The following is a 17,087-nucleotide window of genomic DNA, read 5'->3' as shown; positions in this document are numbered from 1 at the left end:
TTTTTAGCTGGCATTGCTTAAAATAAATTATAACAACTTAAAATCCACGGACAGATCTGAAGTAGATCTTGAGATTTAGGCGTTGAAAGTAAAAATAATATTTGATATGACTTTTTTTTTTTTTTTTACCATTTTTAAGACGTTTTGTCAGATTTTTTTAAAAACTGTCATTGCTGGCTTTTATTTAGGTGTCACAAAAAAAGGAAAAAAAAAGAAAAAAGAATTACCACTCCATTTGAACTTAAAGACAGCTTAAGTCCATTCCAGATGGTTAATAATAAATAACCACCTGGACTGTTTTTCGTAGCTAGTGTTGTAGCCACCAACCATTTTCCAAGACTAAATAATACAATTCTGTACGATTCCTGTTGATGTCTTATTGGTATCGACCAATACTCACGGCAGCGATATCGGTATTGTATCGGCAGTGAAGAAGTAGTGTCTATTAAAGTGTGGGGCGGACATTGGATGATTGTATATTCACACTACGAGCTGAGTTAAATGTATTGATCCCGAAGGAACCAATCCACAAGTAAGAAGTAGTCGTGCAAAAAGTCAAAGGAGAGGATGCGGAGGTCCCGGAAGGACAAACGGACCAGAACATTCGCTCCCTGACTTCATTAACAACACGGTGATTAATCTCTTGTCTCCTTGAGATGATTTGTCGTCGGAGGGAAGGTCGGCGACGGCGTTCTTGAACCCGTGTCTAGACGGCACGCAAGGAGAGGACGCTCGTAGAATATAACGAGTTCCGGAAAGACAAAAAGGACATTTTCCCTGTCCTATTTAACCAGGAGGCGCTCCGGGTCTGTCATGGAACTCTCCAACTTGGGTTGGGTCTGAGGTTCTGAACCCGGCGCCCAGTTGGCTCCATTTGTTCCTCCACAGATGGAATGATGTTTGCTTCCCTCTGGCTTTATGACAGTTGGACACAGTGATTCCATCGCGGCCCCACATTGGGGAGCAGCAGCTGCCAGAGGGGGCTCCGTGTCACACCTGTTGGTCTGGGGAATCTTCCCCACAATCCACCAGTGCCCTGACTCTCAGTCCACAAGCCCATGAAAGACCATGGCTGATTGACAGACTCTCACTTCAGTCCAACACCCATCATCATCATCATCATCATCATCATCATCGGCGCTCACTCAAACGAGTATGACGATCTTCCTGGGAGGATGTACCCCTTTATGGAGGATGACCATGCGGGACTTTCTTTCAAACTAACCTAATAGCTTAGTGTGCATACATCTAAAACAGGGGGCAGCAACCTTTTTGACAGCAAGAACTACTTCTGGGCTACTGATTCATGCCAAGGGCTACCAGTTTGATACACACTTCAATAAATTGCCAGAAATAGCCAATTTGCTCAATTTACCTTTAATAAATAAATCTATATATATAAAAAAATGGGTATTTGTCTGTCATTCCGTCGTACATTTTTTTCCTTTTACGGAAAGTTTTTTTGTAGAGAATAAATGATGAAAAAAAAACACTTAATTGAACCGTTTAAAAGAGGAGAAAACAGGAAAAAAAATTAAACATAGTTGATCTTCAATTTCGACTCTTTGAAATTCAAAATTTACCCGAAAAAAAGAAGAGGAAAAACAAGCTAATTCGAATCTTTTTGAAAAAATAAAAAAAATAATTTTTGGAACATCATTAGTCGTTTTTCCTGATTAAGATTAATTTTAGAATTGTGATGACATGTTTTAAATAGGTTAAAATCCAATCTGCACTTTGTTAGAATATATAACAAATTGGACCAAGTTATATTTCTAACAAAGACAAATCATTATTTCTTCTAGATTTTCCAGAACAAAAATTTTAAAAGAAATTCAAACAACTTTGAAATAAGATTTAAATTTGATTCTACAGATTTGCCAGAATATTTTTTTTTAATTTTAATCATAGTAAGTTTGAAGAAATATTTCACAAATATTCTTCGTCGAAAAAACAGAAGCTAAAATGAAGAATTAAATTAGAATGTATTTATTATTCTTTACAATAAAAAAAAAAAACATGAACATTGATTTAAATTGTCAGGAAAGAAGAGGAAGGAATTTAAAAGGTAAAAAGGTATATGTGTTTAAATATACTAAAATCCTTTTTAAGGTTGTATTTTTTCTCTAAAAGTGTCTTTCTGAAAGTTATAAGAAGCAAAGTAAAAAATAAATGAATTTATTTAAACAAATGAAGACCAAGTCTTTTAAATATTTTTTGGGATTTTCAAATTCTATTTGAGTTTTGTCTCTCTTAGAATTAAAAATGTTGAGCAAAGCGAGACCAGCTTGCTAGTAAATAAATACAATTTAAAAAATAGAGGCAGCTCACTGGTAAGTGCTGCTATTTGAGCTATTTTTAGAACAGGCCAGCGGGCGACTCATCTGGTCCTTACGGGCGACCTCGTTGGTGACCCCTGATCTAAAACAAGGCTTTTTTTTTTTTTTTTATAAAAGAAAGGTTTTTAAGCCTTTTCTAAAAGCCTCCACAGTCTGTGGTGCCCTTATGTGGTCAGGGAGAGTGTTCCACAACCTAGGAGTGGCAGAGCAGAAAGCCTGGTCTCCCATAGTTTGTGGCTTTGTCCTCGGAGGACTATTTCCACATTCATTGTCAGGGTCCAGTAGCATGGAGTCCCAAGACGACTGGGGGACCCTTTTCTGCTGCAGCCTTCGTTCTTCATCGCAGCTGTTGTGGTAGTTTTTACATCTACCGTCTTCCGCCTGCTCCGCCATTGAGGTTATGGGATATACTTGTATAGCGTTTTTCTACCTTCAAGGTACTCAAAGGGCTTTGCCACTAATAATAATAATATATTTTATTTGTAAAAAAAACACTTTACATTGAGTAAACAACCTCAAAGTGCTGCAGTGTATTAAAAAATAAATACAAATATAATAAATACAAATAAAAACTAGCCAAACAGCTAGAATGTATATATCTAAAACAAGGCTTTTTTTAAAAGAAGGGATATTAAGCCTTTTTTAAAAGCATTCACAGTCTGTGGTGCCCTCAGGTGGCCAGGGAGAGTGTTCCACAGACTCATGCCCAGGACACCCAACACCCATACCCATCATAGGTCCTCACCCCCTCCCCTGTCCTCCTGGCTTCCAGGTGGCGGTGAAGGTGATCGACAAGCGCAAGGCCAAGAAGGACTCGTACGTGACCAAGAACCTGCGGCGCGAGGGCCACATCCAGCAGATGATCCGCCACCCCAACATCACGCAGCTGCTGGACATCCTGGAGACGGAGAACAGCTACTACCTGGTGATGGAGCTGTGCCCCGGCGGCAACCTGATGAACCGCATCTACGACAAGAAGCGTCTGGACGAGCGCGAGACGCAGAAGTACATCCGGCAGCTGGTGCTGGCCGTGGAGCACCTGCACCGGGCGGGCGTGGTCCACAGGTACGTACCCTCGCTCTTTGGATAACACACCGGGTCTTGTTTCTGGACCATTATTTTAGTCCTTCCGTCCATCCATTTTCTACCACTTAGCCCTTTCTGGGTCGCTGGAGCCTATCCCAGCTGCATTCGGACGGAAGGTGGTGTATTTATCATCTATTTTCTTCATTTACCTTTTTATTTATTTTTATTTTTATCCTTTTTTACCTTCTATTGACCTTCTTTTTATGAAATATTATTGACCTAGTATTTACTTGTATAAATAACCGCTATAGCTCGGTTGGTAGAGTGGCCGTGCCAGCAACTTGAGGGTTGCAGGTTCGATCCCCGCTTCCGCCATCCTAGTCACTGCCATTGTGTCCTTGGGCAAGACACTTGAGCCACCTGCTCCCAGTGCCACCCACACTGCTTTAAATGTGGCTTTCACTATGTAAAGCGCTTTGAGTCACTAGAGAAAAGTGCTATATAAATATAATTCACTTCACATTTACCTTCTTTTAACTTTTATTACCTTCTTTACATTGTATTGGCTTTATTTCCATTTAATTGATCTTTTTTTTTTTTTTTTTTTACAATCGATTAACCTTCTTTTTATTCACCTTATTTTACTGTTAATTTACCTTCTTTACATTTTATTTTCCATTTTTATGATTTATTTACCTTCTTTTTTCTTCCTTTTACCTTCTGTGCATTTAATTCTCCTTAACCTTTTTATTTAGTTTATTTTTCTCTTTTACATTTACCTTGTATATACATTTTTATTCACCTTCTTTTATATTTTTATTTACCTACTTTTTTTATTATCTTTTAAAGAAATCTTCTTTTACCTTTTTTGACCACATCCACAAAGCTTCTTCTTCTTCTCTTACTTCTTTACCTCATTTTACATTCATGTAATCTTCTTATACCTTTTATTTATTTTGTATCTTATCTTAATATTTCAGTTATGCAGCTGAGATAGGGACAAGCGGTAGGAAATAGATGGATTTAAATCTAAAATTCATTTACAGGTCAACAATGCACTCAAAAACAATTTAATGGCAGTTTGAGCCAGCTATAACAAAAAAGTCCTTGGTGTAATGAAACATTTTTTGGATTTGTTTTTTTCGTACTTTACGACAAAATAAACTTTATTGGTAGTCCTAAACACTTTGTTTTACTTCTCACTGTTTGCAAAGTGTCGTTGACTCCCAAATTGTACTATTGTTCTCCAAAATAAAACTCTGAAATTTGAAAGTGCACAGTTAAAAATCGTTGCTATAATTGTAGTCTTGACCCACAATCCTAAACCGCTATTAAAATTGGAATCTGACAAAGCATCAAAATGAGTTTTATTACAAATTTGATAAACACACGCTGAGAAATAGCTCCGTGCCTGCCTACTTTATGGTGTTATAGATCAACCTGTGGATAACGGAGACATATATAATAGTCTCCTTTTCAGGTTGTAGAGGACGCTAAAGGTAGTGCCTAAAGGCACGCCACCAATATTGTTGACCGGGTGGAAATCGGGAGAAAGGTTTTCCCGGGAGAGTCACTGAAATTCGTGAGTCTCCCGGATAATTTGTGAGGGTTGGCAAGTATGAATATAAGCGGTTAGAGCAAGGGTAGGGAACCTATGGCTCTAGAACCAGATGTGGTTCTATTGATGACTGCATCTGGCTCTCAGATAAATCTTAGCTGACGATGCTTAACACGATAAGTAATGAATAATTCCGCTGGTAATCAAAGGGTCAAAAATAACGTTCAAATTATGAAACATTTTTATGCATTTTAATCCATCCACCTGTTTCTACCGCACCTGTTGAAGAAGTGGCATTAATGGTCAAAAGTATTTGATATATTATTGGTTAGCTTCAGAATAACAATGTTATTAAAAAGAATAAGAGATGCACACATTTAGTTGTACTCAGGGACAATAAAGGTACAGGTCTACGGGTTTCTCCTCATTGAGCTAAATTGAATCCTGTCTCTGTTTGATTCCTTGCTTCTTGTCTGTTTAATAGATGTCATCTGTGTTTGAGCCTGACAGTTGTATTCAGTGTTAAAAATATTATACGGCTCTCACGGAAATACATTTTAAAATATTTGTCTTTCATGGCTCTCTCAGCTAAAAAGGTTACCGACCTTTGGGTTAGAGTCCCCGCCCTGAGATCGGTAGGTCGTGAGTCAGACCAAAGACTATAAAAACGTGAGCCGTTACCTTCCTGTTTGGCACTCAGCATCAAGGCTTGGAATTGGGGGTTAAATTCCCAAAAATTATTCCCGGGCGCGGCCACCGCGGCTGCTCACTGCTCCCCTCACCTCCCAGGGGGTGATGAAGAGTGATGGGTCAAATGCAGAGGATAATTTTGCCCCCCCATCGTTGGTACTTTAACTTAACATGAATACTAATGTGTTCATACACAAATAACTTGGGTGTCTATGTCCTTTTATCCAGATTTGTAAAGTTGATGATGCACTATCTCAAGAAAATGTCTTTTTCTCTGCAGAGATCTGAAGATCGAGAACCTGCTGCTGGACGAGCAGGACAACATAAAGCTGATAGGTAACCATTTTCTCCTCCTCCTGTCCTTGCCGGCCCTCACTCCCATCATGCATTCATTCATGAGGCAGAAGATTGTGACAGCGGAGCGCAATTACTGATTCCGTGTTGGTGCCGCGCCAAGATCTTCTCAGCTGCCGGCGTCTAGCAGCCGCCCCATGTGGTGCCGGGGGAGTTAAGAGCAATTTAATGTGCTTTTAAACCCCTCGCAAGACCCCACCAAAGTGCTAATCTGCTGCGTCCTCGAGCCTGCAACGAGGCAATTCATATACAAACCCTGTTTCCTTATGAGTTGTGTTAGATGTAAATATAAACAGAATACAATGATTTGCAAATCCTTTTCAAGCCATATTCAGTTGAATATGCTACAAAGACAACATATTTCATGTTCAAACTCATAAACCTTATTTTTTTGCAAATAATAATTAACTTAGAATTTCATGGCTGCAACACGTGCCAAAGTAGTTGGGAAAGGGCATGTTCACCACTGTGTTACATCACCTTTTCTTTTAACAACACTCAATAAACGTTTGGGAACTGAGGAAACTAATTGTTGAAGCTTTGAAAGTGGAATTCTTTCCCATTCTTGTTTTATGTAGAGCTTCAGTCCTTCAACAGTCCGGGGTCTCCACTGTCCTATTTTACGCTTCACACATTTTCCATGGGAGACAGGTCTGGACTGCAGGCGGGCCAGGAAAATACCCGCACTCTTTTTTTTACGAAAGCCACGCTGTTGTAACACGTGCTGAATGTGGCTTGGCATTGTCTTGGTGAAATAAGCAGGGGCGTCCATGAAAAAGACGGCGCTTAGATGGCAGCATATGTTGTTCCAAAAGCTGTATGTACCTTTCAGCATTAATGGTGCCTTCACAGATGTGTAAGTTACCCATGCCTTGGGCACTAATGCACCCCCATACCATCACACATGCTGGCTTTTACACTTTGCGGCTGTAACAGTCTGGATGGTTCGATGACACAATGTCGAATATTTCCAAAAACAATTTGAAATGTGGACTCGTCAGACCACAGAACACTTTTCCACTTTGCATCAGTCCATCTTAGATGATCTCGGGCCCAGAGAAGCCGGCTGCGTTTCTGGATGTTGTTGATAAATGGCTTTCGTTTTGCATAGTAGAGCTTTAACTTGCACTTACAGATGTGGCGACAAACTGTAGTTACTGACAGTGGTTTTATGAAGTGTTCCTGAGTCCATGTGGTGATATCCTTTAGAGATTGATGTAATTTTTTGATACAGTGCCGTCTGAGGGATGGAAGGTCACGGTCATTCAATGTTGGTTTCCGGCCATGCTGCTTACGTGGAGTGATTTCTCCAGATTCTCTGAACCTTTTGATGATATTATGGAGCGTAGATGTTGAAATCCCTAAATTTCTTGCAATGTCACTTTGAGAAAGGTTGTTCTTAAACTGTTTGACTATTTGCTCACACAGTTGTGGACAAAGGGGTGTACCTCGCCCCATCCTTTCTTGTGAAAGACTGGGAAGCTGTTTTTATAGCCAATCATGGCACCCACCTGTTCCCAATTAGCCTGCACACCTGTGGGATGTTCCAAATAAGTGTTTGATGAGCATTCCTCAACTTTATCAGTATTTATTGCCACCTTTCCCAACTTCTTTGTCACGTGTTGCTGGCATCAAATTCTAAAGTTAATGATTATTTGCAACAACAAAAAAATGTTAATGAGTTTGAACATCAAATATGTTGTCTTTGTAGCATATTCAACTGAATATGGCTTGAAAAGGATTTGCAAATCATTGTATTCTGTTTATATTTACATCTAACACCATTTCCCAACTCTTATGGAAACGGGGTTTGTAATAGCGTGGCCGCAAACGGCGGACGTAAACCCCGGAAATAACATTTCACCTTTCCCCTCTCCCTCAGACTTTGGACTGAGCAACTGCGCCGGCATCCTTGGGTACTCGGATCCCTTCAGCACCCAGTGCGGGAGTCCCGCCTACGCTGCTCCTGAACTGCTCTCCAGGAAGAAATACGGACCCAAAGTTGACGTTTGGTCCATGTGAGTCCTTGACTAGTGAAAGCATTGTAGCAAATCTGTTCCAGTTCTGATAATGTGTTCTTCCAGAGGCGTGAACATGTACGCCATGTTGACGGGTACACTTCCCTTCACCGTGGAGCCCTTCAGTCTACGGGCCCTGCACCAGAAGATGGTGGACAAGGAGATGAACCCTCTGCCACCATCGCTCTGCACAGGTAAGGTCACCATTAACGTATGCTAATGTGACCCGCTTGGCTCAGTCCCGGATTTTCCTGTTCAAACCTGAGTTTGTCAGGGAGTGAAGTTTACCAACGTACACGAGGCCTGACCTTTGTTGCGCTAACAGTTCCTGCTGTGGTTCTGAGGAATGTTGTTCCGTACTTAAGAGACAATGTGGCATGACTAATAGAAGACAAAAGCATTACCAGTAAATCCACCCCAGCGAGCGTGATGCAATGACGCCATACCTCAGTGCCACCTCGTAATAACACCGGGCTTACCTCATTGTGTTAGCACGGATTAATAAAGCTGCCGACTCAGGTTACCGTGACGGATGTCTTATGTAATATCTAAGGACGAGGGCCAAGTCATGTTAAGACTCTCTTGGACGACAGCAAAAAGTTTTCCTTTGTGTTTTGTCTAGCCGCCATCTGCCTCCTGAAGAAGCTCCTAGAGCCGGACCCCAACAAGCGGCCCAACATCCACCAGGTGATGGCGGACTCCTGGCTGCAGCTGGCCAACAAGAACACGGGGGCTCCGTACCTCAACAGGTAGACTGACGAGTTCCATTGAAACCAGACGTTTCTGGTAGCGCTGCGTTGCTAACCGACCGACTTTTGGATTTTCGAAGGATCCACATCGAAGAAATCAACCACACGGTGTTGCTGCACATGACGGAGAAGATGGCGTACAAGCACAGCGAGGTGCTGAGCGCCGTGCTCACCAACCGCGCCTGCCACACTCTGGCCGTTTACTTCCTCCTCAACAAGAAGATGAAGAGGCTCTCCAAAGAGTACAGGGTAAGGTGACGCTATGTGACAGGCGCACCTTGGCGAGCGCAACTGGCTTGCTCGGAACCGGTTTGTCCTAAGGCCGTGCTTCTTTTTAGGAGATGCAGTTCCAAGAGAAGAAGAAAGGGGACAAGCAGAAAAACGAATACTTCCAGACGCAGTGGAGGAAGCATGTGGACAAGCTCACCATCCCACCCAAGCAGACTCCCGTCTACCTGGCGGTGAGCAAGGGGCCCAGCAAGGAGAAGAAGCACCGCACAGGTAAGGGTTGATTGTCCAGTACCTGTCTTGGTGTCGTGGTCTGTGCAGCACCTCATTGACGTGTCCCCTCTCTCATACAGGGTAGGTTGACTGAGCATGCATGTTCTTGTTAATTCCCAGTCCATCCCTCCATTGTTTGTCCGTACATCCATCCAACCACCTTCCCCCTGTCCTGCGTCCACCTGAGAGGAAGCGCCTCGGACAACTGTAACGCACAAAACACAACTCCTGAATTCAGTCTTAGCAACGGTACAGACAAGTAGACCTTCTTGGGTCTACACCAGGGGTCTCAAACTCAATTTACCCGAGTCAGGGTGAGGCCAGGCCGCAAGTAGCACTGACCTCAGAATCATGTTTTAACCCTGCGACAAATTCTCTTAACTACTTCTACCAACCCTTAAGTTGACCCGGTCCTGAGTTCACCAGGAGATGGCCAGAGACATTTCAGCTTTCTTAAAGGAAGTCTCTCTTTGTCCAATACGTGTTTTTGCAAAACGTAATTGTTTCCAGAGGGAACTCTCCTGAAGGAATCAATAAAGTACTTGTTCGCGTCAACTGAAATTCAAGATTGTCGATATCTTTAACTATTAGCCGCCTGGGGGGAACGGGCTGCAATTACACTAAACTATGAGTAGGGGGCCACGAAATATGGGCCTATGGACCGCGAGTTGGAGACCCCTGATCTACGCGATATCATTGCTAAGCAATAAAAACCATGTATGTCCAGTTACCAAAGTCTTTGGGGGGAAGCTCTATACTGATGAGTGCATACTAGGGATGTAACGATTAGCCATGGTAAAATTCCAGACGGTTAGTAATACAGTCATCCATCTTCTTCCGCTTATCCAAGGTTGGGTCATGGGGGCAGCAACCTAAGCAGGGAAGCCCAGACTTCTCTATCCCCAACCATTTCGTCCCGCTCCTCCCCGGGGTAACCCTAGGCGTTCCCAGGCCGTCCGGGAGACATAGTATTCCCAACGTGTCCTGGGTCTTCCCCGTGGCCTCCTACCTGTTGTACGTGCCCAAAACACCTCCCTTGGGAGGTGTTCGAGTGGCATCTTCACCAGACGCCCGAACCACTTCATCTGGCTCCTCTCCATGTGGAGGAGCAGCAGCTTTACTTTGAGCTCGGCCACCCGGCGGAGGAAACTCATTTCGGCCGCTTGTACCCGTGATCTTGTCCTTTCGGTCATAACCCAAAGCTCATGACCATAGGTGAGGATGGGAATGTAGATCGACAGGTAAGTTGAGAGCTTTGCCTTCCGGCTCAGCTCCTTCTTCACCACAACGGATCGATACAGCGTCTGCATTACTGAAGACGCCGCACCGATCCGCCTGTCGATCTCACGATCCACCCTTCCCTCACTCGTGAACAAGACTCCTAGGTACTTGATTTCCTCCATTTGGGGAAAAGATCTCCTCCCCAACCCGGATATGGCGCTCCGCCCTTTTCACACTCGGCTGCGAACCGATCCAGTGAGAGCTTAAGATCCTGGCCAGATGAAGCCATCAGGACCACATCATCTGCAAAAAGCAGAGACCTAATCCTGCAGCCACCAGACCTGATCCCCTCAACGCCCTGACTGCGCCTAGAAATTCTGTCCATAAAAGTTATGAACAAAATGGGTGACAAAGGGCAGCATAGGCGGAGTCCAACCCTCACTGGAAACGTGTCCGACTTACTGCCGGCAATGCGTAGTAATACAGTTTCACATTTAAACTATCCTAAGACTGTGATTGTTGATCGCAATCTGATCAACTCAACCTGGAGATTTCCTAGAGAAGAAAGCTAGCACTGATCCCTAGCTTGCATCTGGCGCTGCTAATCACTAGTTAGCTTAAATGCTAACTTGAATGTACACTAATATAAACTTATATACACACGTTGCTGTGTGAGTAACTAAAATATGCAATCGTATACATTGTCCTAGTGCACGCATTTTTTGTTTTCCCGGACACCGATGTGAAAATGACACTTATTTTAGCGGACATACGTGGTTTTAATCGTGTTGTGTACAATGTCTACAAGGTCTCTTCCCTCCTCCTCAGGTCTGTTACGTGCTATAACTGGTGGCCATCGTAACTCCCCCCTGGCGCCGCCCGGCACTGTGGCGTCGTCCTCCATGGAATACCTGGAGATCCAGCCTCTCTTCTCCAACACGCCACAGCAGCGGCGGCGCCTGGCCACGCTCCCGCCGGTCGCCACCAGCCCGGAGCACAACATCCCCGCTCCGCCGGCACCGTCGCCCATCGGCATGCATTCCTTCGGCTCCCTCTCCAAAGCCGAGCAGATGCCGGACACGCCGACGTCGTCGCCGTGGTACAAGTTGACCAACGGGACCCTGTCGCCGCCCCGCCACGTCTCCGCCTTCCAGCCTGACTCCTCCTACTTGAAAAAGGCGACCATCCCCAGTCCCCCCGTCCTCATCGTCAACCCGCAGCCGAGGAAGAGCACTTCCACCGACTGGTGCGGTTCCTCCGACACCAGCGGCAGCCCTCCCAGCACCATCGGAAGCCCGCCGGGTAGCTCGGCCTTCAGCCCGCCTAAGTCGGCCTTCAGCGCCCTCAACCCCTCATCCGCGTTCAGCCCGCCGTCCAACAGCAGCAGCAGCGACCCCGACAGCCCGACTCACCGCAGCAAGTTCCCGTCCATGGGGATCGGACAGATGCTGAAGAAGAAGGTGCAGCTGCAGCCCTTCAGCTTCCGACCGGAACAGGTGCTGGAGGAGGTGGTATCCCCGCCTCCTTACCCCATGCAGACGCTCCTTTGCGCGTCGGGTGCACTCAAGACCCTTTGCTAACCAGCCCTGCCCTCTTTTAACGTCAGGTCTATAAAAACTGTGAACTCCCGCGTTTATTTTGCCACTGAGCCACTTTGACTGGAAATTGATCTCAAGGTGACTTCAAGACGATGAGATTTGGAACGGATCCTCAAGCAATGACTCAAACGTCCCTGACAGAGTGAACAGAGGACACACTGTATCATACACTGAGTTCTGTAATAATCCAAGTGGTTACGAACTGAGCCGCAGACTGATTCGCACCAGCTAAACGACCCAGATCTTCCCCGAGCCCTCAATACACGCCTGCGTGTTTTTGTGTTGTCTGTGAAATCAATCTTTTTTTTGTGAAACTTTAAAACGGACCTCCAGCTCAGCCAGCACCGTAGTATTTCCTCAGCGCTGACTGGAAGACCGAGACTCGCTGCACTAAGTCTGGAAAAACCAAAATGTCTCGCACTCACAGTGTTTATCACCACTTACCTCACGCTCGAACTGTGACCACGCCCGAGCGTTTTTCTAGATGAAGTACGAGTAGGTGCCAAGTCTTTTCGTTTTTTCTAGGTAACATTCGTTTTTCAGCTTTGACTTTTTGTAAAGTACGTTCGTAAGTACACGGGAGTGTTAAAGGCTGAGTGTAAGGGCATGGTAGCCGATCAAAGCCCAGAAAGAAGCATTATTGGGAAAATACACCATGACAATGTGAAAGGATGAATGATTGGTGTATGTAAAGTGAGCAAACAAGTCAACGAAAAGGGTACTTTAGCATGCGAATGAAAGGCCATAACAGACAAGTAGGGATGGGTACCAAATTTAGTACTTTACATAGACTGACAGAATTCCGTCAGTACTACCAGGTACCGTCCGTCCATCCATCTTCAACCGCTTATCCGGAATCGGGTCGCGGGGACAACAGCTCCAGCAGAGACCACCAGACTTCCCTCTCCAGAGCAACATTAGCAACTTCCTCCTGGGGGGTCCCGAAGCGTTCCCAGGCCAGAGAGGAGATCTAATCCCCCCATCTGGTCCTTGGCCTGCCGCGGGGTCTCTTCCCAGTGGGATGTGCAACAGGGGCCTCCGTAGGGAGACGCTCGAGATGCCCAAAACCACCTAGGCTGGCCCCTTTCCAAGCGAAGGAGCAGCGGCTTTACTCCGAGTCTCTCTCGGGTGACTGAACTTCTCACCCTATCTCTAAGGGAGATCCCAGCCACCCTTCTGAGAAAACTCATTTGGGCCGCTTGTATCCGCGACCTTACTCTTTCGGTCAAGACCCACACTTCATGACCATAGGTGAGAGTAGGAATATAGATAGCTCGGTAGACCGAGAGCTTTGTCTTCTGGCTCAGCTCCCTCTGGAGAGTTTAAGTATCTCGGGGTCTTGTTCCAGGTACCGATTCACGCAAAATCGAACGGTATCATACGTCCTTCCTTTTTTTGCACATGAAGTTGCATCCGGTTTGAGGATCAAACAATGCACTCAAAATTAAGTCGGCACTTTTTCAGAATGCGCTAGCTCGGCGCTAATTTACACTGCATATGTCATAGACGCGCTAATGATTAGCATTAGCGATTATACATGGCGATTTCAGCACCTCCAAATTTGAAACTTTTATCAGTAGATTGCACAGGACAGAACGTATTCCGTACAATCCACCACTAAATGGTAAAACCCGAATAAGTTTTTAACTTGTTTAAGTCGGGGTCCACATTAATCAATTCATGGCCATGAAAACTCAATCAATCAATGTTTACTTATATAGTCCTAAATCACAAGTGTCTTAAAGGGCTGCACAAGCCACAACAACATCCTCGGTTCAGATCCCACATCAGGGCAAGGAAAAACTCAACCCAGTGGGATGACAATGAGAAACCTTGAAGAGGGCCGCAGATGTGGGTGCCCCCACCCTCTCTAGGGGAGACCGGTGCAATGGACGTCAAGTGGGTCCAGCGTAATATTGTGAAAGTCCAGTCCATAGTGGATCTGACTTAATAGTGAGAGTCCAGTCCATAGTGGGACCGGCAGGAGACCATCCCTAGTGGAGACAGGTCATCAGCCCAGAGATGTCACCAACCGATGCACAGGCGAGCGGTCCACCCTGGGTGGCCATGGTCTTCATCCATGGCCACCGAACCTGTGCCCCCCCTTCCACACGAGGGAGGGGGGAAGAGTAGAAAATGTAAGAAACGGCAGATCAACTGGTCTAAAAAGGGGGTCTATTTTAAGGGTAGAGTATACAAATGAGTTTTAAGATGGGACTTGAATGCTTCTACTGAGGAAGCATCTCTAAATGTTACCGGGAGGGCATTCCAGAGTACTGGAGCCCCGATACAAAACCCTCTATAGCCCGCAGACTTTTTTTGGGCTCTGGGAATCACTAATAAGCCGGAGTTCTTTGTAGGCAGATTTCTTGCCGGGACATATGGTACAATACAATCGGCAAGATAGGACGGAGCTAGTATTTTCTACGTAAGTAGTAAAACCTTAAAATCACATCTTAAGATAACTACGACCAAGATGCAAGTTCCAATCTAACACTTCCAGTACAAAGCCTTTGTAGGACTCAACACAATCCAAGACTGGCACATTCAACCATCGATAAAAATATATATTACTAGATGTAGAACCCATGCAGTGCAAAAAACAAAACAAAAACCAACAGCCCTAACTTAACCCTAACTGGGGCGGTATAGCTCGGTTGGTAGAGTGGCCGTGCCAGCAACTTGAGGGTTCCAGGTTTGATCCCCGCTTCTGCCGTCGTGTCCTTGGGCAAGACACTTTACACACCTGCTCCCAGTGCCACCCACGCTGCTTTAAATGTAACTTAGATATCGGGTTTCACTATGTAAAGCGCTTTGAGTCACTAGAGAAAAGCGCTATATAAATACAATTCACACTAACTTCCTCACTTCTAAAAATGTTTTTCATGCGGTTTACTTTATTGACAAGGTAAAAACTACTAATACACATTTCAAGAGCACAGCGTATTTTGCAATCATATGCAGTGTCTTTGTTTCAGTGCCATCTAAAAAAAATTGCACTTTGTCTGTAGGAGCTTGGGCTGGCTCTAGGCACTAAAAGGGGCGTGTCATATCTACTTGTATTATCTATGCATTCAAATTAACGGGACAATTAACATGTGCTTGCAAATGAGCGTTAAAGGTGTAACAAAACAAAATATAACAACTAGTTAGAGTTATCATGTCATTGTTAAATGTTACATTAAAAAAGTTTTAATTTTATGAACAACAAATGAACATGAACATATAAAAGTACCAATATTAACACATAGGTACTGAATATTGGTACCGTATCGGTTCCAACGGGGAAAAGGTACCCATCCCTATAGACAAATATAAAAGGATATATTTGTGTGGACTTGGACTGGATCCGCCTCGTCTGTTCCTAGTCACTTTTCAAGAAAAACTCATTTCAAACAACGAGCCTTATAAAACTAAACCAACCTCGAGTAAAATAACAACACGTTTTTTTGTTTTGTTTTTTAAACAAAACACACACAAAAAAAAACAACGATTCACTTTGGCGGGAACCAGGACCCGTGCGCTTACCCAGGTGGAACGGACGTGGTTACAAAGTCACTGTTAAAGCATACTTGCCAACTCTCCCGATTTTCCCGAATTTCAGTGCCCCTCCCAAAAATCTCTTGGTGGCGTGCCTTTAGGCACTACCTTTAGCGTCCTCTACAACCTGAAAAGGAGACTATTATACATGTCTCCGTTATCCACAGGTTGATCTATAACCCACAAAGCAGGCAGGCACGGACCTATTTCTCAGTGTGTGTTTATTCCAGCCGGCACGTTAATACACTGAGAAACAGCATTCCGGATTCCCATCATGCATTGCTTCAAAACTACGGCAAGTAGTTAATGTCCAAAAACATAACAAGAGACGAAGCGGAAGATCGAAGAAAAGACATGGCGATGACGAGTAAGAAAAGAACAAGTACGCTTGCAAGTTTTAAAATGATTGGGAAAAAATAATCTCAGTTCATCCAGGACAGCTCGAAGGGGAAGATGTATGCTGCCTGATAATTTTGTACGGTGGCCAAACGGATATACTCATTCATGAACGGTTTATATATATATATATATATATATATATATATATATATATATATATATATATATATATATATATATAAGAAATACTTGAAAATAGTTGGCCAAACAATATTCCGAAACCACGCCCATACCAGCTGGATGACCGCATGGTCCTAGTGCCCGCCCGACCACTTCCTTTTTGTCTTAATGCTGTAGTTTGTGCAATATTTTTTTTAAATGTGACTAACGAGGAATTTGCCAAGATGTGAAAAAGAAAAACAAAAAACAACAGCATGTAAATATGTGTAAATATTTGTTTGTCCTCACTTTTCAAAGTGTTAGGCTTCTTTAGCCGCACCGGCCCCCGCACTGTTACTGTTTGAACTACGTTGCATGCAATATTGTCCCTGTCAGCGTTTGGAAATGATTTCATGGATTGTTACGTCTTTGTCTTTTTTGGCGGGAAGTCTTTTTTGTAAGATTTTGTAACGGAAAGCTTTGGTTCGACGAGAGATTTCTATGCTGTAAAAGGTTATTTTAAATATTTGTATTGAACTCATTCATACCTTTTGTCGTGGTTTTTATTTTTCTCTCCCACAGAACTCACATTTTACAGCTGAAAAGTCAGTATTAGCATTAGCAATTAGCAATTAGCGTCCATTTTGATTCTTGGAGTTCAAATGGTAAATGGGTTATACTTGTATTTTCTACATTCAAGGTACTCAAAGTGTTTTGATACTATTTCCACATCCACCCATTCACACACTGATGGCCTGAGCTGCCGTGTGAGGCCCTAACCACCATCAGGAGCAAGGGTGAAGGGTCTTGCTCAGGGACACAACGGACGTAGCGAGGTAGGTAGAAGGCAGGGATTGAACCGGGAACCCTCAGGTTAGTTTAGTCTTTATTGGAAGCGACAACGCACAGAAACATTAAACTCAAAGACAGATACGTTCTGTAGCAGGTTATAGCTACAAAGCTAATTTCCATCTGCAGTTTCCTAAATTAAAGGG

At 44.0% G+C, this 17,087-nt stretch overlaps 1 protein-coding gene across 1 annotated transcript in view; it reads left to right on the top strand.

Moving 5' to 3' along the window:
- The window catches only part of hunk (hormonally up-regulated Neu-associated kinase), a 24,748-nt gene extending 8,115 nt beyond the window's left edge, over positions 1-16,633 (top strand). The window contains exons 3-10 of the mRNA XM_061899330.1: positions 3,112-3,404; positions 5,894-5,949; positions 7,850-7,985; positions 8,052-8,179; positions 8,608-8,734; positions 8,815-8,983; positions 9,073-9,235; positions 11,285-16,633. Of these exons, the coding sequence (XP_061755314.1) occupies positions 3,112-3,404; positions 5,894-5,949; positions 7,850-7,985; positions 8,052-8,179; positions 8,608-8,734; positions 8,815-8,983; positions 9,073-9,235; positions 11,285-12,036 (1,824 nt within the window). The 3' untranslated portion in view covers positions 12,037-16,633. The remainder of the gene's footprint in view (positions 1-3,111; positions 3,405-5,893; positions 5,950-7,849; positions 7,986-8,051; positions 8,180-8,607; positions 8,735-8,814; positions 8,984-9,072; positions 9,236-11,284) is intronic.
- Positions 16,634-17,087: the final 454 nt, after the last annotated feature.

This window comes from Nerophis ophidion, linkage group LG04 (genome assembly GCF_033978795.1).
Source record: "Nerophis ophidion isolate RoL-2023_Sa linkage group LG04, RoL_Noph_v1.0, whole genome shotgun sequence".
In the NCBI taxonomy this organism is placed as follows: domain Eukaryota; kingdom Metazoa; phylum Chordata; class Actinopteri; order Syngnathiformes; family Syngnathidae; genus Nerophis; species Nerophis ophidion.
This window is presented reverse-complemented; position numbering and strand designations above follow the sequence as displayed.